Below are 20,709 nucleotides of genomic sequence, written 5' to 3'. Positions count from 1 at the left end.
ATGGGAAATCAGAGACCAAGCTAAAGCAGTATCACAACAAGATAATTGCAGGACATCGGTCTAATTGCAGAAGAAGTTGGAGCTGCAATTTTCCCTTCTAGTAGCTTTACAATCATGAGGTAATTATTAGAAACACATAACATGGCCTTCATTGAGAGTGGGTGACAATGAATTGCTTATCAGCAACTTTTATCAAGACATCAAAAACTATGATAAGAATGATCATAAAAATAAAGTAACAGGAGTCACCTGAACATAAGGTTTCTTTCAATCTGACAAAATAATCTGAACTGGCTCTTGTTCTGCCAGCTGGGTTGCAGATCTATCTATCTATAAACACACACACACACACACACTAAAATTTTCAACCCACTTACTATAAAGTAAAACTCCTGAATCCACACTAAAATAGTATTTTTGGAACTGAAGCAGCCTGATTTTCAGGCATGTTGATCATTAATAACAATTCCTTGGAGAAACAATGCAATCTTTAAAATTATGTTAATTTATATATGAATCCAGATTCAGACTTCCACTCAGGCCCTCTTTCGATTTGCCTAATCCTGATTTACCATTCTAGTAGGTACCTGAACCTCTACAAGAATGCAGAAAGTAGGCAAGAAGCTAAGCTGACTACAAGAACAAAAGAATACTTATACAGGGGAAAAAAAAAAAAAAAAAAAGGAAAAAAAAAACTTACTGCAGTAGCTTTCCAAAAAGCTAGAATGTTTACATAAATCCACCTATCAGCCCAAACTGTGTTACATAATAAAGATGAAAAAGCCTTATCCTGAAGTTTGAACTATTTTAAATTTGCTACAAATATGTGCATAGTTAAGACTCAGATCTCCCTTAAGACATGAAACAGCTTTAAAATACTGATAAATGCCTTCAAGTCAACAGGTAACAGCAACTTACGATTTACCTAAGAAAAAAGCACCGACCTTTCAAGTTTATTGGCAATCTTAAAGTAACTTCATCACTTAAAAATCCATAAGACCTTAAATATATCTAAAAACGTACATTTATGTACCATTTGTGATTTTTTGCAATAATACCTATGGATATTTTTAAATTTGTAAAGCAAAGTAGTTATGTGATTGCTGCCTTTTATGTGATCCCCATGGATCATTAATAATATACATGGACCCTTAATAATATAAAACTGATAGATGGGAAATGCTCATTTTCTTTGTTAACTTACACAGTTTGGTGAAATTCAACTATATTACTTTTTTTTTTTTTAAAAAAAAGCCATACCCTGTAGGCTATATTTCACATAACCACCATTTTTAGTAGCATGGATGTACACAACATACTGAAGACTGAATTAATAAAAAATACATCACTTTAAATTTTCCTAAATTAGAAATTGTATTAAAATTCTTCATTTACCTCACTTTCAGCAAAATGTCGCTCTCCTTTTAAGCACAGTGAAGAACGCCTAAGAGTCTTCTCATCACCATCATCAAATACTGTCACCATGTAAGAAGTGAGGCAGGGAGAAAGAAAAGATTTGATTTTTTATTATCTATTTTTTTAAATTGGGATATTACTAATCAATTACTTTAAGCGTCAGAAAGAATGAGATAAGATCTTCCTGTAGCCAGTCCTTACAAAGCTGTACCTGGATACTACTACTACATATCCAGTTAAGCATTTGCACAGACTGGCCAAATATTTAAGCTGCTGGCTCAGCTCACTGTAGTTCCTCCATGCTTGCACATGTTAAATGGAATCTTAACTAATCAGTAGTTAAGCACATACAATTTATAGCCCAGCACACAAAATAAAAATAAATACAAGCTAAAAATGAAAAACAGTTCTTAGCATTTTCAATTTTTCCAGAATGTTTTTTCAAAAACCAGAACTACAATCCGCAACTGGAAGCTACACTTACTGCTGAGAAACACACACGGACATTCGGAAAAAAAACAAAACTACAGTTCAATGTTATTTGAAAGTTCAGCATTTCTGCCTGCTGACCTCATTCAGCTAACCTGTAAAACAGCAGCGATAACAGCCTAAGGAGGATGACAAACTGTGGTCAAAGAACAATCATCAAAATCAAGTGTTGTAAGAGAACTCTCGAGCTCCCGGCTTCTTGGCTCCATGCTACTTCTGCTGTCACCAGGCTTTATTATCTCTAGCAATTGAGCAAGGTCAACTGGAAACAAGTTTGTAAAACAGTTGGCTTCAGCTACGTACTTTATCCATTTAAAACCAGAAATACATCACACACATTCAAGGTGGTATCTTTAGAAGTTGATAAACTGGTCACACAAAAAGTAAGGAAAGTAAGCTTTTATGATGCTTACTACAGGTACTCAATCGATGAAAACTTGGTGATAAGTTTTAACCCAGGTAATGCTTGCACTGTTCAGTGAGACAAGAACTGACCTCCTCTCCGGCCCCCAGTGGCGATGACAATTATATTCTTGTCCCCGCACTGCAGTGACCTTGAAGACTTTCGGGGGTAGGGAAACAACCCCAAGATTAGATTAAAAGATTAAATAAAATGTTAAAGTTTCAGCAAGTTCTTAACATGTCTCCTTCACCTTCATTCAAACTTTCTCTTCTGTCAACAATGTCTGAATCAGGCCCAGCAGTAATCTCATTAAAATTCAATCATGTGGTAGAAAACTAAAAATACATAAACACTTCGACAAACAAGAGCCAAAATAACAGTGTTCAGAGAATGGCTGTCAACCAGCAGAAGATGCCTGGCAAGATCAGAACTTAGTTTTCAGCCATGTCTGACTATCAAATAGTGGGTGCCATACTCTAGTTTTAACATCTATTAAATACATATATACACACACACACAAAACTATTATTTGATATAAAAGTAACTCCTACCTAGTTCTGAGATGTTTTTCATCCTTATGTGACACAGTACGATTGATGAACAAAGAAAAACTACCCCTTGTGACTACCGTTCTGTTTTATACTACAGTAGTTGTTGAATACAGTATAGTGATAAAATACCAATTATAGATACACATTTGACACTTCAATATTTTTTAAAAAGCATTAAGGGCAAGAACTGCACAACACAATACACAGATTTTTGAGCTGCATCTCAAATGGTCAACACGTAATTGAGCCCTCCCTTCATTAAGTGAAGTAGAAGGCAACAGGTTCCTAATTCAGTTTGTGTTAATTAACGTAACTGAGTCTCCTTACATAACGAGAGCTAAAAAAAAAAATGTATATCCTCTTCAAGGGATAAGCTGACTACAACGGGGGTAAACCTATTCAGAACTAGGTAGGTAGCCAGGTTATGTATCCTGTGTGGTAATCTGCTTGTGGCCTCTTCCCTGTCAGAGGGATCCTTAATCTGTTTCCATAACACAAATACATCCAGCCAAAAAGCTTTATGTGCCTGAAGGACTTATGCAGCCAGTATAGCACCTATGGCTTTAACGCATGTGACGTTCAAATCTAACGGGGGCATTCTCAAAGCAGTTTACTGAGCAGACATACAAATGTGTATTGCACTGTAAAACACCAAACCCAAAACTGCAAGGAAAAAAAAAAGCAGCAATGGTGAAAAAAGTGCAAAAGGAGGCGCTACTACTTCCGCACACATGCAATTCCACATTTTAAGTAAAGCATATTACGTTTTTTTCCTCACAGTAAACAATTAGTTTAAGTGTTGAGAGTACCTCAAACTTTTAAAGACTTATAAATAATGGAATAGTATCCAGTTACCAGGATTAGCATACCTTGTGCTTCTTGACAAATTTTTACAGGACAGGCAAATAAACTATGCACACTGTGTACACAGCTAACTTTGCCCATGCTAAAGGCTATACTGATTGTTTGTTGTTTTGTTTGTTTTAAATTAATTCCCATATTCCTTTTGTAAGAAAGAAGTAGCACAGAAAGAAACTTACAAGTGAACTCACATACAATTTCTATTTAGACAACCTAAATAATTTAGTGTTAAGAGAGTTTTCAAGCAGACACAAAATGGTTATTCTATATTTAACACACTACTGCTGCAGTGGCACAAATGGTAACACATTAACAACTTCAGGAATGCTATTTCTTCAGACCTATCTGTCCTTCCACAAAGTTTTGTGTAGTTTGTTTTGTTTTAATCAAAACAAAGTAACTTGACTCATAAAATCACTAACAATGCTAGTAATTTGATACTTGTCAACAAGAGCTGCAATTATATTAGATAAATCTGCTGGCTAAGAACTGTGCTAATTCTGAAATTTGGTAAGTGGCAACTAGCCCTTAAAGCAGGGCTTTCACTCAGATCTGCAAAGTCATCACAGCCTGCAAGATAACTTCAAACCCATTCCAGTCACCCTCCTGACAAAGATTATTCTAATCATCCACTACTAGAGTCAATTCTCTCTTAAAGTGCATTACACAGTCAGCAGCTATGATGCTTTTACTGATTCTGCAAGGTCAACACGCTTTTGTCTACTTTTATCTGCAAATAAGGTTTTTAGTCTCAACTCTTACATCTCTTCTTCATTTTTCTCAGGCACAGTATTATTGGCAGTCATCTACTTCGATTCACAAAAAAAAAAAAAAGTGACACCAACTTTCAGAATTTAATCTGCAGACCCCTATCTTTTTCTTCTTGCTGAACCATTAACCTCATGCTTTCTCAGAAGCATAAGCACGGATGTACAGCAGAGATCTAACACCAGCTATAGCATTTTGTTCTTTAAAGCTGTCACATCTAATCTACCTCTATACTAATTATCAGAACTAACTATGATGTCAGTTTGTGTCTTATTCCCCATGTTTCAACCCATCCTAGCCTGGTCTCTCCTTTACTTACATAGTCTACTTCTCCAACAGGAAAACACATTTTCTGCAGCACTTACCTGGAAGATTGTATCTAAACTCACAGCTCTATTCCTTTCTAAAAGGACTAAGGCTAGGGAAAGTTAGTCCTTCCCTAGCTGTTCAACAGCACTTTAGCAGTAACAACCCTTAGTATCTTGGTACGAGTAAATCTTGCTAAGGTTTCAAGACCCGGTCCTCATCTTCCCAAGTCGTAGACATCTATCAAGGAGACGAATACACAACTTCAAGAAACAAGACACTTCCTACAATAGCTTTAAAATTACCAGGGCACAGATGGAATATATGTTACCATTCTACCACTGACCAGTCCTCCCCAGGATTTATCATAGCATCAAAGGGTAAACCCATTTCTCTAACACCTATGAAGAATAAATAATAGATTCCAGGTTTGCTTGTGGGCATGCAGATACATCATGTAAAGCATGAAATATCATATCCTAGAATAGGTAAAATGAATAGGAAGACTTATAGAAAGAAAAACAACAAAAAGAAAACAAGCTGTATCTCTGGTTTCACAGGAGCAGTTGTAAGGGCAAAGTCTAAAAGTAGGGAAAAATATATTGCAATTTGAATTGTGCAAATGTGTATGACAACATACTTTGCTTCAGAATATTTAATAACAGCATATTAAATACCTGAGCAGTACCCAATTATACAGCAGCTCACTAAGTCTCTTTTTTAGATCCTAATTTCACCTTGTGATGAGTGAAGTTTCTTATAAAAACCCAAAGTAAGACATTTTCAATTTTTTTTAATGCAAACTTTGAATGCTTATATAACGATCTCTAAAAAAATTATCTCACCTCATTTAAGACACGTCCAAGATAAATACAGTTTACTGGCTTAAGTCACGAGTTTTATTCAAATACATAATTATTTCTCTTACCTACAGTGTACCAACTTGCATCTGTTAACTTGTTGATCACTGCTTCCTGGTAAGTTCCATCTGGATTCTTGACTTCCACAACAGTTCCTACCTAAAATGCAAAAGCCACTTAGCACCAGACAGGATCTAAAACAGACAATGAAGTTTACACTTTTGTATTCAGCAGAGTTAATTTCTGTAGACCTTGTTAAATATACCACTCCTTTTCAGTTTTATTTTAATCTGTTTGTACTCCTTAAAACTTCTTTCTTCCATTCCACTAAAATAAGCCAACTAACTGAGCTGATTATTTCCTGCCAGCAGGTGGGGAACAAGAACCAATCTGAGTGATGTCATTCTCTTGTATAAGAGCTTGCCCATCAAATCCTCCAGCTGAGTTTTCCAAAGCAACAGTAACTAAAAATCAAAGCCAGCCAAACTTCTTAGTTTTAAGGCCAAAAAGAACAAAGAGGCTTGCATCAGCCAGTATGCTGTAACCCCTTTAACTACAGAAGTTAACATGAAAAGGAAGCGTATAGCAACTTTAGCTTTGCAGCATTACCTTTTATGCTTCACAAAATTATCTGGCCTAGGTAATAAAACGAGCCTTCTTCTTTCACCTCATACTACACATACACGTTTACTTTAAATGCTGAAGAATGCTTTTCAAAGCGTTCACAAAATATAAAACAAATGTATTACCTTTAAGGGACCCTTTATGTGGTCATCCTGCACTTCCACTGTTGAAGAATCATGTCTAAAAGTTACCTAAAAAATATATAAATCAACTGACAATCACTTGATACAATTGAGCAGCATAAGCACATGCAGTGTCAATAGTCCTTCTCTTCTCTCATCATGCAATTAGTCACAACAATCATTCCACCCGCTGAAACTTTCATTCATGTATTTTAGAAATAATGGGAAACAATTTCTTAGTTACCAAAACTAATTTTACCTCTCACAACAGACCTATTACCTCTAAAAGAACTGACAAACAATAGTTTACCAACAATGTTTAACGGTTCAAAACAGTATCTGCACATCTGTTAATGATTTGAATTGTACTGTTCTAGTATCACAGCAAAAAAAAGGATGAAGTTTCAAAAGTAATGAGTGTAAATAACTGTACAGAAACATTTACATTTCAATGCACTGAATTCAAACAGTTTTAGCACCTATATCTAAACCCACATCAATATGTTTTTGTTTTTGTTTTGCTACTGCTGCCAGTTGAAGTGCATTTTCTTCACTTACTGCTGAAAGACCTGTATGAAAATGCATAGGGCACTGCTGTCAACTGAACAAAACAAACAACCCAAACAGAATGCTCCAGTTTCAGTTAACGTCAGCCTAACCATTGAGATGCTAGTAACTGGAAGTAAGTGTCCGGATTGCTAAATTTTTATTCTTCCAAAACTAAGTAAATCCTGTAAGCATTACCAAGGCATTTTCATATGTCACTGCTTGTGTCTTTAACCCAGCACACACTGTCCTCAGGAAAATATAGGCTGGAAATTCAAATTTATGATTAAATTACCTGCATCATCTGATACAGATATTGATCATTCATTTCACTCTGAAGTAACTTGATCATACACTAAGTCACAGGATCAATGCAGCTGAAGTTCATTTTATTTTTTTCCCCCACTCTGGTTTTAAAATTCAGGGAATCCCTGAGAAAACTCTGGCATTACATATATACACATTTTATTAACACACACAAACGATGTTCTAAAGCTCACCAGAGCACACTTGTTTAAGTGTATGATGTTTTATTTAGTACTCACAACAGCTAACAGTAATACTACATTAAGTTGGAGAACTTGGTTCACAAGGGTGCCCCAAGTTATGTTCTCTCTATAGCTGAGGTTTCCTGTGCAGAACACAGTGATGGTGAAGTTCACTTCAGAACAGATACTGTTTTCCAACACCACTTCTCTTACTTTGACTTCTCAAGAGTTAAGTTTAGGAGCTCTGTAAGCCTTGACAGTAGCAAACACTTAAAAATAGCACCTAAAACTAGGACTGAGGAAAGCCTACCTTGACTGGCTGATTAGAAAATAAACACACTAAAATGCTTTACTGCCCTCAAGGTGTTACTTCATGAAGTAGTTATCTTGTCCATCTTCTGTTAAAACCACAGCAATATCTACTGAAAGTATGTTCTTTTTAGAGATGCATCATCCCACCTACGGAATGTAAATACTTCCTGTCTGACAGACAGACACAACTCATACTTTGTAAACTGAAAGCCACACAGAAGATTCTGGACAGGGATTAATAGAGCAAGGGCCAACCTTCTGAACTTCAGCCTGATGGGGATTTATCTAGAAATCAAAAGTTCAAAGTTTAGATGCAAAATAATCTGACACCTGTGGTCACTCAGATGTAACAACCAGCGTATCAATTCTGATTTAGAGACAACTGGTTTAATTAACTTTCTGTAATTATATTTAATGTATTTCACAGCATAAAGAAACTCAATCCAAAACCATGAGCCAGCCACAGTGTACTACAAAAGAAAGGAGAACACATCAAATTACTATTGTGCATGCCTGAACGTTTTCTCTTTTTAAAAGGTTTATTGGGAATCTGACTCTTTTTCGGAAGATTTTGATACCAACAGTTTTCACTTCCTGAGATCTCCAAACATATTTTTAAAAGTTTTTTAAAAAAATACTGGGTATTAGCAGAAATCAGATCTGACCAGCAGGTCATCAAGCTGTTTATATTCGGCTAGAATTCCCTTTTTCTTCACCATCCTTAAATGAAGATCCTAGTAAGGCTCTATAGAGCAGATGCCCTGCTACTTCCTATTGAATGAAGACAGACACTGAAAACAGTTTCTTCTGAAATTTCTGTGCAGGGTGCTCAAATGCAACTGGTGGATGTAGATGATGGTGCTAATTGTGTTTTAAGAGTACACTGTCAAAATAAGCTGGTTTAAATAATTAAGAGAACCTATAACTGATCCTATAAAGAGGGAGTGGCCTACCAGTAACAGCAAAAGTTGTGTTCTTTAGTCAAATTTGTAGTGTCCTCAAAACTTTTCACGAGTCTAGGCAACTCTCAGTTTTACTCCTTTACATGGCAATGTGTGTAATGAAGATACGCTGTTTAATGTAAAGTTCTTTACCATGTAAACGTGAAGTATGGCATCTATTGATAATCAAGTGTTAAAACACATTGCACTTGAGTTGCATTGAATAAAGTTACTAAATCATGCCACTAATGGAAAAGTCATTATGAAGGCACCCCTCAAAATATTCCAGGAAGCAGCATTTGACAGATAAAGAAAGCAGGTAAGAAGTGAATTAAACACATTTTGCTTTCCTGAAGATGACAAAACTCCATACTGAAAAAAACTAATGTTGCCACCCTCCTTTCTCAGAGCAACTATTTATGAAATTTAAATGAAAGGATCAAACAAAAATTTCTCTTGTGAAATTAACTGAATTTTTGGCAACTAAAAGCGAACTCCTAATACAAAGAAGACTAAGGCATATAGTGTGTTGGGGCCAGGGAAAAGTCTGTTAAACAAGTGGAAAATAAATGTAGCAGGTAAACTACCAAAATTCCAAAACACAGTTGATAGTAAGAATTCTGCTTAGACTAATACTGGAGAAAGCTTGCACCCTCCATAAAGAAGAAAAAATTATGGGTCACTGTTAAGTTTAGGGATAATGCACCACTGGTGGGTGACAATCAGAATAAAGAGATATTGATACTGCACTCACAGACAAAACAACAACAAAAAAAGCCACACCAAACCACAAACCATGACACCACAACATACATTACTCTACAAAGGAGTAACTGAACAGGTGCTTAACTGCCCTAAGTTACGCAGTAACAGATAGTGAAGACTCCCTCTCTCTCTTCCACCTCCTGCAAGACTTTAGACACAGCCTCCACAAGCAATTTGGACTGAAAATTCAGTTACACTTCAAAATCTTGCTGCAAAACATTGCAGTCACCAAGCTGCAAGTAAATCCATACAAAAATATTTCTCAATGGACACCGCTAAAGTGCAAATGGCCATCTAAGAAGGTGGGCTGAAAGTCCTCTAAAGAGCTGGTAGTAGTTAGGACTTCACTGATCTGGGCACAACACAATTCCTGTACTTAAATAGCGACACTTCACACCTAAACACCAGTACTTAATAGCTTAAATTCAATGGTGCTGTAAAACATAAACCAGCTCATGCTGTTAATAGTTATGACTAATGAAATGAGAAGACCACTCATTTGCTCTAAAGGCTTTTTAAAGACGTCAGATTTAAGACTAGCATCTTCTCATTACAGTCAACATTAATCATCACATAAGTGACAATATCCTTCTCATCAGGGCTTTCGGAGACAGTCTGCCCTTATAGTATAGGCAAAATTGGCCATAGCATGAGGGCAGGTTCAAGCCCTGCATTTATAACAGAGACCCCTCCTATACCATGTTACTTCCACTCACAGGGCACACATTTTTCACTTTTTTTTTTTTTTTTTTTTTACAGAAGATAAAAAATACTCTGCCAGTATAACTCTTTGCAGAGCAACAATATAATTTCTTTTTTATAAGTACTTTTGATCCTTGCCCTAATATATCTCTGTACAAGGTTAAGCGGTGAAGCAGAAAAATAGTACCTGCTCCCAGATTAGAAGCTTTTAGAGCAACACTATCCAAACTGAAATCTAAGGTCTTTTCACAGCATGGACTTACTACAAAATAAAAACAAGCTAAAACATTTTTTAATATTCCAAAATACACAAACAACTATCAAACAACTTTAAATTCCCAATGGGTTTTAAAACGTCTCTTGCATTCCCTCCCCACAATATTTATTTCTACTGCATGTGGCTTATATTGATCCAGTCAGTCATTAACTAGAAACTGTAAAGATTTAGGTGAGTCCCTGCTTGCTATTCCGTAGGACTTAATATGCCAAGTCTTAGTTGAAAGACAGCAGGACTTCATCTTATTCCTGAAGCATTATCTAGTTGCCTCTGCAAAATGGCAGTGACCTGAGCTCCTGAAGTAAGAGAAACCATGTTAAATCTACTTTTGAGAAGCTTTATCTATTTCCCAAAGACACTGATCCATACATAAACCTACATTTGTCATTTTACAGCAACTACTTTAAAGTCAGCCTATGGCACTCAAGACCACAGATCCTGATGGCAGACAGATGACAAAGCAGTGAAGGAAACATACTGTATCTAATTGCATGGGGAAAGGTGTGGGGGAATCCCTCCCAGCCCCACAACAAAAATATGCTTATTGTTATTGTAAAGGCTGCACTACCAATCTCCAAGGAAAGAACAATTTTGAACATACATTACTTCTTTTCCCAAAAGTATTTGCAGGAAAACCACATACCTTGACTTTGACAAGTCTTTTTGCTGTCTTGATCTTGGCTTCACAGAAGGCTCCTCTATACTTAGCGCTCACATCAGTGCCCACTGTGAGATAGGGAGGCTCATCAATGGCCTGGAACAGAAAGGAAAACAACCGTTTTTTAATTGCTGGCCACTGGCAATACAGCTATCATCGTCACACTAGCTTTTGTGAACAGTATTACAAAACAGCTCCATAAAACTTAACCTGAGAGCATATGTGTACCCCAGCAGTAGAAACACAGAGTGCAGCACTAAACTCATGCAACGACTACTGTAAATATAATAATCTGACACCACGGTTGTCTGCAACAAGTCACCGCATAAACCTCCAACCTCTGCACCACCGGGGGATGCAGCAGCCAGCCAGCCCTGCTCTAATTGTGAAGGCCAACCAAGTGTTTCCACCTTCTCCTATAATTGCCTCAAAATTTGAGGCATCTCTTGACGATGATGGCGTTTTATTTGTCTTAAATACTAATGAAAAATGAACCTGGCTTAGGTAGAACATTTCTGGAGAGACTTCACTTTTTCATTATTATTATTAAAACTCTTGCATCGAGTAAATTATACAGATGGATGCTTGCCAGGAGCATGTCCTGAGGGACAGAGTACAGCAGGTGAATGATGATAGAATAAATGCACAACAAAAACGAAGGGCCCAGACAAAGGAATAGTTCTGCAACGAGCAACAGGATGAACAGGTAACACCCAAATAGGGAAACAGGAGGAAGGAAATAAGTGTTCCGGGGACAGGGGTAGAACAGGAGTCCGATTAGCATGAGTGGGCTCAGGAAGGCTCTGTTCCTTCAGAGGAGGTCCCTCTCTGCTCACCTACCCTCTCAGTGTCATCTGGGGGAGGAAGTAGCAGAACCACCTCTCTGGATCACTTTGTAGAAGCTGAGTCAGAAGACAGAAGGCAGGGTAGGTGAGCAACAGCAACGAGCTACATCTCCAAGAGCTGCAGGCCTCCATGCAGCCCCAAGTAAGAACTGTGAAGAGAGATCTAAGCCCTTGCCTAAGCCCACATGATGCCTATGCATCCCTAAAGACTCAGGCACAGCTTACAAGAGACAACTCTGGCTCATCCAGGCTCTCTGCAGGAAGAATACGGAGATAACACAGTCCTCTACAGCTCTTTGAGCTACTGTTGAGGCTGTGCGTATCCCTGGGTGTTTGTGTCCAACAGCAGGTAGCTCCCCCGGCTGTTCCCAGCTCTGATAGGACACAAGTAAAGGCAGGCAAGTAGGTACCTGAATACTTCAGTGTCTGGCCTCCAGAACTGTAAGTTTTGCAAAATTTGAAATTGACTGGCATGAGCTGCTACAATGTTAACTCTGTACTAATATTTTACCTCCTACTAACATTTTACCTTGACTCTTCATTCAAGTCTAACACTGATTTTCAGATAATAAAATATATTGCAGAACACTAGAAGATTGTCACCAATATACTCCATGAAGATCATCAGAAATGCGAATGTTCTAATGAATCCCAGCCCCCCTCCTCCCTCTCCACATGCATGCTTGACTGCACTGGAGTAGTATATCCATGAACACATATCCATTTCTATTACAGATTTAGCAACAATAAAATTCAACTGAGATTAAGTAGATAGCTGTTAACAACGCTGGGATTCAGAAATTCATTTCCTTCTTGCTTCTGTAACTGTGCAAATGTAGTACTTGCCTTCAAGGCAGGCTGAAATGCTTTACTTACTCCACTTGGAAGGATGCTGAGGCAGGGACTCAGATGGTGATAAACTTGATTTTGCTTACTGCTCTCAGTAGATCAATTGACTGTTTCACACAACATAAATCTGAGCACTGGAAAACAGTCAGATTCTTTTTGCAAAGTTAGTAAAGCTCTAAGAGGGGAGCATCCTCCTGATCTCCCCATTCCTTAGTGAGGAAACTCTTCACCAGTACAATGCTGATAGTCTTTGATGTCAGTTATCTTCTAAACTTCACAGAAAGTGTGGACTATTGAGATTATTTTAAGACAGACAGCTCCAAGCACGCTTGTAGCTAGAATTCTCCTATAAACACACACTGCAAGAGCTGGCTGTGTCAGTACCAGTCTATACCTCCCAATACAGCCAAACAAAGGATCTCGAGGACAGAGTCATAATGTTAGGTTTAGCTTATGGAAAATAAAAAATTCCTTTTCTTCACTACTACTGAATCTTAATTAAAAAAAAATAAAAATAGAGAGAAGCAAGACATTTTGAAGCTCCGGTCTTTGACTGTTTGGAAGTCTATGGATGGGAAACCGGCAACTCCACAATCATCAACAAAATTCAAAATAGGATTTCAATTTCTTCTTTATGAAGAGTTTAATCAATATAACTAGTGATTAATTTATCATTATTCTGGGTTACTTTTAAAAGCTTCTTCCAAAAAGAACACTCATGTGAAGAATGAACATCTGCAAGAATTCATCTGTTACTCCCCAAGAAGTTAATTCTGATCCTTAGTCTAAATCTCCCAAAGCAACTTTTACAATGGTTAACACTCCTTTCACTGGCATTAGTTAATATTTAGCACTGTAAATGGAGTAATTGTGAGGAGTGCCAAACATATGGACCATTTGCTTAACCACTGTAGGTACGTTTACTAGAAATACAGTATCGGAGTGGCTTTTGACATGAATATTTATAACAATGAAATACACTTCTTTATTAACCACTATGAATCATTTAGACATTTTAAAGTATCCAATTGCCATTGGAAATCTTTAATGGATGCACAAGGGAAGTGTTCTGTGATTTTAGCATTCCAATGAAAGATGTATTAAATGATTTTTCCCCTAAATCACCTAACTGAACTTTTCAAAATACCTCCCTCATTCTGGTTGATAGTATCAGCTGAAAATGGCAAATTAAAACAGCTAGCAAGATGTGATGCGTGATACAGAACGCAAACTCAACATGCAAACAGCGATGATCAAAGTCTGGCATCCGTTTCATCTAATCCGTGCTGCGACTGTCATTTTCACCACCTCTAGATGAGTCACCTGTTCTCAAACAGGTTTCAGTCAATTCCCCCCAAATTAGATGGAGATTAAAAATAAGCACACGGCTATTTTTACCTTCCTGTTATTCCTTCTCGGCTTTGTGCTTACGCCATTTAATGGACACCCTCACACCCGGAGCGAACGCATCCCTGCCCGTTCACTCTGACACGCTTTGGCAGGACGTGCTTTTAGTCTCTTTGCTTCCTAGCGCAGGCTACCAGAAACACACAGCACACGTTACAACGCGGCTGCCATCGGAGAACGTGATCCAGTAACCTCGTACCAGGGACGCCCTGAAATCAGCGCCGCCACCTCCGTCACGGGAAGGAGCCGAGGCAGCGCGGGGCCCTCCCGGAGCAGGCAGCCCCGATCTCCTCAGCGGCAGACGAGGATGTTCGCGGCCCCAGCATCTCGGGCACCGACACTGGAGCCGCCGAGGGGCCGGGAGGAGGCGGCGGTGGCGGGGCGGGCTGAGCCCTGCGGCTTTAAGAGCGGCGCCGAGAGGAGGGGCCGGCGCCGCCAGGCTGCCAGAAGTTTCTGTCGGCCCGCGGCGGGTGGCCGAGGGCTCGCCGCCGCGCTCGGCCCGGCCCCGTGAGGCGACTCCGGAGAGGGCTCCCGGCTGCTCCCGCCCGGCGAACGCGGGGCTCCGTGCTCGGGGGGGTGCCGGGGTACCCAGCCTCCTGCAGAGCAATTCGGACTAAAATTGTGATTGTCAGCCGTTTAAGTGCTGGCACCGTGTTTTTACGTACCCCTCAAGGCTGTTCCAGAGCTCGGTTGGCCGTTTTTGTTCTGGACGTTTTGGTATTTTCCGTCTACGTGGGATGAAATCATCCTCACACCTCTTTCAGCCGTGCTGCATTAGTGTGCTGGAATTCCTTTGTGAGGTCTGTCATGCCATGCAGCAGCTGATAAAGCTTCTTTACATTGTCCTCTGCCTCTAAGTGCTTCTAATACACCGAGTGCGAATGCATTATTTCTGTCTCCTAATCTGTATTCCTCTGCACCACACACAGGATGTTCCAAGTAAACCACATGAAAACAAGATTAAGCATTCAATCTAGAAACATAGCAGACACGCTTAGGAGGAAAGCCTGCAGGACTGCTTTCAGATTAATATGCGAAGAGAAAGCTGGGCCTCTACCCTCCCCCTTTGTCTCTCTGACAGACAAAGTTTGCAAAAAGCCAGGACTGTATATTGGATTAAACATTCAAAATGCAGGGTCTATCCGCTTCACAAAGCTCCCAAATCAAGAAACTAATGAAGCATTTTCAAAAATAAATAAATAAATAAAACTACTAAAAACTAATTATCAGTTTTAGTTTTCAAATGGAAATCTAACATGTTTGTTTTCAATAACCAAGGTTTACAGAAAGCCTGTTAAAGATTCTAGGCCTTCTCCCCTGCCAGGAACCCAAATTAATTCTTTAGTTAAAAAAATCTTTCTTTTTTTTTCCTACCCTCCACACTGTTTTGAAGTTCTTGTAGAGAAGTGCTCTCATGGTGTATCTGCCGTAATTCCAGGTGGAAGCACCCAGTTAGCCAGCAGGACCATCACACACGTTACGATTCCAATTCCAGTCAGCCACAGTCCCCCGAAGTAGCATTAACAACCAACCAGTAATGCCCTGCTACTTCAGAGCAAAATCCAGCCAGATCCTTAAAGCTTCTCATGAACGGCCGGAGTTTCACGTGGCTGATAACAAACCCCTGTTCCGTCCTGCAGAGCTAGCAGCACCCTAAAGCCAGTCAGCAAGGGTTCAGAAAGTTCGGGGGCAATGAAAGCTTGAAAAATCTCAGATTTCAGAAGAGCAGCATTTGGAGCTAACAAGGGTAAATCCAGCATCACACAGACATTTTCATGAAAAACAGGAAAAAACACAAACCATTAAAACACTTTCTCCCCGCTTACTAACATACTTCAATAAAGATTATTGTTAAGATTATTTGCTTAAATATTTTCAAACCGCCTTAAGTTCCACCCAGTAGCAGAGACCTGCCCACACACTGCAGAATCAGGCTCTTAAATAACCAAAATCACGGAGTGCGAGCAAAGAGCTGCATTCTTAATTACAAACTCAACCTGTTGTGGCTGGGAGGACAGACAACTTTACCACAGCAACCACTCAGGAAAAACCTATTACTGTGCCACATTTAATGTACTCAATTTGGCAGATAACCTAAGTTGATTTTGAGTACATTCCTCCTATCCTCAGAGCAACACATTTCTGAAAAAATTCTAAAAACCTTTCTAAAAAAAACTGTTACTGAGGCACGTAACTGCTCAGAGAGGAATGCAACATCTAAAAAAAAAAAAAAAAAAAGACTGAAGCCGAGAAGACTAAAAAAAAATGCAACAGGAAGCAGGATTAATTTTTCTGGAAACTTGCAAGCTACAGCACAGGATGAAGGGCAGTGCTGTTCTTTTACGTGGAAAGGCTATTATGTGTAAGCACAAGGGGAAGAGAGGGTTCAGGCAAATTTACTTTTGGCTGACAGATTTGGGGTTGATTTTGTTTTTGTTGCTGCTGTACGGTTCTGAGAAAGACGAAACTAGGAATTTTGAGGTTTATGAAGGAAACTACTCTGCTATCAATGTCTTGCAGGCAAATCAAAATTAGGATAGGAAGATCAAATTGAACACTTTTCAATTTAAAGGAGAGGAGCGGGGAGACTTTTTGTAGTGAAACCTGTTCCAATTAAAAATCTACAGGAAGTTTCAAATAACATCTCACCAGTCTCGTAAGTAAACATCATACAACTGTGGCAAACAGGTTTTTTTCATATTTTTATTTACTAAGGTGGAAGTTAATGGAAGCTAGTGGCCAGATATCTGGAAGTTATAAGCCAACTTCTGATAGCTTCAGCGTTCTTGACAAGTGCAAAGGGGACATGTCCTTTATTTCAAATTATCCAGTTACATTAGTTCCACACCTAGCTTATTCACAATTATCAAAGACTTGAAAAGACACAAAAGCTGATTTTCTTCTCCAAGCAAAACAAGCTATGTAGAAAAGATTTACAAATACTAAGATCACAAAGGACTTAGAGACCCAAACCAAGAGGTTCAATCCAGTAACAACAGGCAATATTCCCTTTTTTTTAATATATCTGTTTTAAATGCAAAATGAGTTTTCTTCATTAATTTGTGTAGTTAGATTTCTATGGAAATAGTAACCCTGTTACTTTTATTTTAGAACCCTGCTAAATTGATATAGAGCTGTATAAATAATTTAACACAGAAAATGAAAACTCAAAGAAAAGGATTCAAAAAACATTCTATCCTAATTATAGCCAAAGAGCAACTTCATTCTCCATCCAGAAATTTACTGAGTAGTGTCATTTCCAAACACTTAAATTTCAAATTCTCATTTTATTATAAACAGCAATTCCATAAGGTTGATTTATGTCTTAAAAAAAAAAAAAATCCCAACACAAAGAATGAAAATCATTGAATTCTGATTCCAACTTGCCCACAGACCTCCTCCACATTCATGCAATCCAGCAGGTATGTACCAGCTTTCAAGTCTGCAAAATGTGGCTCATGCATATCTTACCCAAAGGGGAGTAAGGATTTAATGTTTATACAGTACTTTGAGACATTAGAATGTTTTATTTATTCATAAGAATATAAGAATGTTTTATTTAATCAAATACTCCAGATCCAATTGTACTCTCCCAAAACGAATCCCACTTCTTTTAAATTCCTTATGTAGGTCTCCTCTCTTGTTCTGCATTGCCAAAAGACCACATGAAGGAAAGACATTTTGAATGTCTGCTCCCACTGTTTATCCTGTTGAATCTAAAATCTTTTTTCAAGTCAATCATCGCCATAGCTACCAGATTGCAATTCTCTGTAAGGTTCAACTAAATATTCAAGCTATTTAGCATTAGAGTGCAGTACTGCAAATGGTGCAACTTCACTAATTTTGGTCCAACATGCTTTTTTTTCCAAACTTCTATGGGTATGTTCCAAGTGAAGTCTGAGCAGCGACTTTCTGCATATGTAAAGATGAAAAAAGTAATAACCAACTTCTAAAAGGAACTTCTCAAAAGAAGACTTCTATCTTAGTCACTGATACTTCAATGACTGTTCTGATTTCATATGTTTTAGCACAAGAATCAAAAGGTATTCAAATATGATTAATTTTAGGTGTATATATATATATTACGTTAGATGTTAAAATAATTTAGTAATAATGTTATCCTTTATATCTGTTTTACATTTGAAGATGTTAGTTAAAGTCTCTCTCTTGACAAACACTTTTTTCCAACTAGGAGTTAAGAGCTTCAGATAATGCTTAGGAGCATTATTTACATTATTAGATCTGGGTAACTTGCCTCAGTTTTAAAAGCGTGCCACAAATCTGTCTAGAAATGCTGCTTAAAGTGCAGAAAACTTGGGATGTTTCAAAGGACTGAAACGAAGAGAAGCTAATGATATGCTTGTGTTCCAAATCGACTGGAACAAAGACTTGATAGTTTAATCAAACAAACTAGTCCAGGTTGTTCCCAAGCAACATAATGAAGTGACTAATATAGAACTACGTGGAGCTTGAAAAATCAACAGTCAATAAAATCAATTAAAAACCAACCATTTCTAAAACAATTTGATAATTCTTTGGCAATATTTCTAGTTCCAATCAAAGACAATTTAATTATTGTTTTCTTTTTAATAAATGACTTCTTAAAAATTCAGTGCAACAGTATACAAAACAGTGAGATCTATAAATGTGGAAGGAATTGTTTGTATTCTACAGCAAACCTATCTGAGATAACAAAAATGCTGTCATTTTGGTTGAGAGAAAAGGTGACAATGCTTTCAGAAAATAATAATGAATCTGATGGCAGGAACAGGAATGGCAAACAAAATCAGATCCTTATCTAAGAATGTTGCTTCCCCCACACACACTGAAACTGTACTATATTAAGTGTCTGTTTATCATCATCTACTTTTGAAATATTTTGTTGCCCAAAACTTTGAGCACAAATTCATACGAAGTTGAAAAACAGAGCCTTAAAAAAGGCCATAAACCATGGCTGCCTTTTCTTCAAACACAAAAGAAAATTTCTTGCCTTGGTTTATTTCCATACTTAGAACAATTCTTCCTAAACTAATCATTGGCAAGGAGGGGTGTGGGGGGAGGATAGGGGGATTTATTTTTATTCATAGATTAGAACAGAAAGGCAAAGTTGAAGGAATGACATGTACTAATTCAGATTTCTAGAACATTGATCCAAGTCAAGTCACTAACTACAGCTCTGGTTTCCTTAGATTTGTAATGTTTAAAGATGTTTTGATAAAATTATGTTCTGAAATCCTATGAATTTATTTTAAGATGCTATTCTATACTTACATGAAATGCAGCTTGCACAGATCATGACTGTAGCTGATCTGCAAAGCAGTATAAAGCATTTTCTCTTAATATCACATTAAAAAGTAAAACTGTCACAGAATTACACATTACTTAGGTGAAAATTCACATGTAGCATTTCAATTTTGGTGTTGCCATTCTTGCTAACTAGGAGAATGTCAAACAAGCATCAGAAGTAGTGTCAAAGCTACATGCAACTGTCAACCAACGCAAAACTAAAAATATAAATAGGAAACAAAGCGAAGATACAGCACATCTTTCCTACTGATTAATCAATCCGTCCTAAAGACTGTCTGGTAAGTTACAGATCCACACATGGGAGCTACGCACAAATGCAAACATTCAGGAACAAAGAACATATATATTGTCACTGCACTGTAATCAACAGAAAACGCATCCATAGCGGTTAGCCATTTTATACCACCATGCTTTCAGTTAAGTTCTGGTGTATGGCTGGCTAATGCCATACAGCAACACAAGAAATTATAGGGGGGCATTCATGCTCCCTCAACTGCTGTCTTGTCAGCTGATGTCAAACTGCCAGCCAGGAACAGGACATTCAGGAACAGAATGAGTTTAAAAAATACCTACAGTGAGACTACAATAACTTAATCTAACCAATTTATTGAAGACTAATTCAGATGGATGAGATCCTTGGTAACAAGAAACAAACTTAATTACACATAAAAGGTTATCAAGGCCATTCCTCTTGGCAGGATAATTTTAACTGTATTATTCATAACAGATGTCTGTCAAATCTATTCTTAAACTCAGGAGTGAATATTCCATACTCTCTGTAGGCAGTATATTCCACTGCTTATTATATCCATAATATCATCTACATTTTCTCTGCCACTCTTATTTTTTGTCTTATCAATACTGCATATGGAGGCCAGCGCACTTCCACTTTCTTAAAGATACACCTCCTTAGAGTAATCTCATCTCTAAAAGAAAAAAAAAAGTTCTTGGATGCATTTTAATTAGGGACTGTGGTTTTTAGGCACCCTGTATTTCTAACTGCATTCCTCTGAAGCCTATTTAAATTACCTCCCATCTTTCCTGAAGTCCTGTGCTCAAAACCAGATGCAGTGTTCCAGGTAAAGCCTAACTGATAGCAAGAGAAGCTAACAGGCAATTTTGCAGTTTGTAAACTGTATTTTTACTTTCCAGCATGACATTTGCCTTTTTGGCAAGGCTGTGGTATTGCCTCACATTCCATTTATTTTTGGC

General features: G+C 37.9%; 1 protein-coding gene across 2 annotated transcripts in view; it reads right to left on the bottom strand.

The window, feature by feature from the left end:
* Positions 1 to 20,709, bottom strand: part of ARID4B (AT-rich interaction domain 4B) — an 87,716-nt gene that overhangs the window by 47,081 nt on the left and 19,926 nt on the right. For both annotated transcript variants that reach the window (XM_035320535.1, XM_035320536.1), the window contains exons 3-6: positions 11,075 to 11,185; positions 6,404 to 6,469; positions 5,723 to 5,813; positions 1,396 to 1,475 (exon numbers count right to left, since the gene is read on the bottom strand). In XM_035320535.1, coding sequence (XP_035176426.1) covers positions 1,396 to 1,475; positions 5,723 to 5,813; positions 6,404 to 6,469; positions 11,075 to 11,185 — 348 coding nt within the window. The remainder of the gene's footprint in view (positions 1 to 1,395; positions 1,476 to 5,722; positions 5,814 to 6,403; positions 6,470 to 11,074; positions 11,186 to 20,709) is intronic.

Source organism: Oxyura jamaicensis, chromosome 3, assembly GCF_011077185.1.
Source record: "Oxyura jamaicensis isolate SHBP4307 breed ruddy duck chromosome 3, BPBGC_Ojam_1.0, whole genome shotgun sequence".
NCBI classification, from domain to species: domain Eukaryota; kingdom Metazoa; phylum Chordata; class Aves; order Anseriformes; family Anatidae; genus Oxyura; species Oxyura jamaicensis.
This window is presented reverse-complemented; position numbering and strand designations above follow the sequence as displayed.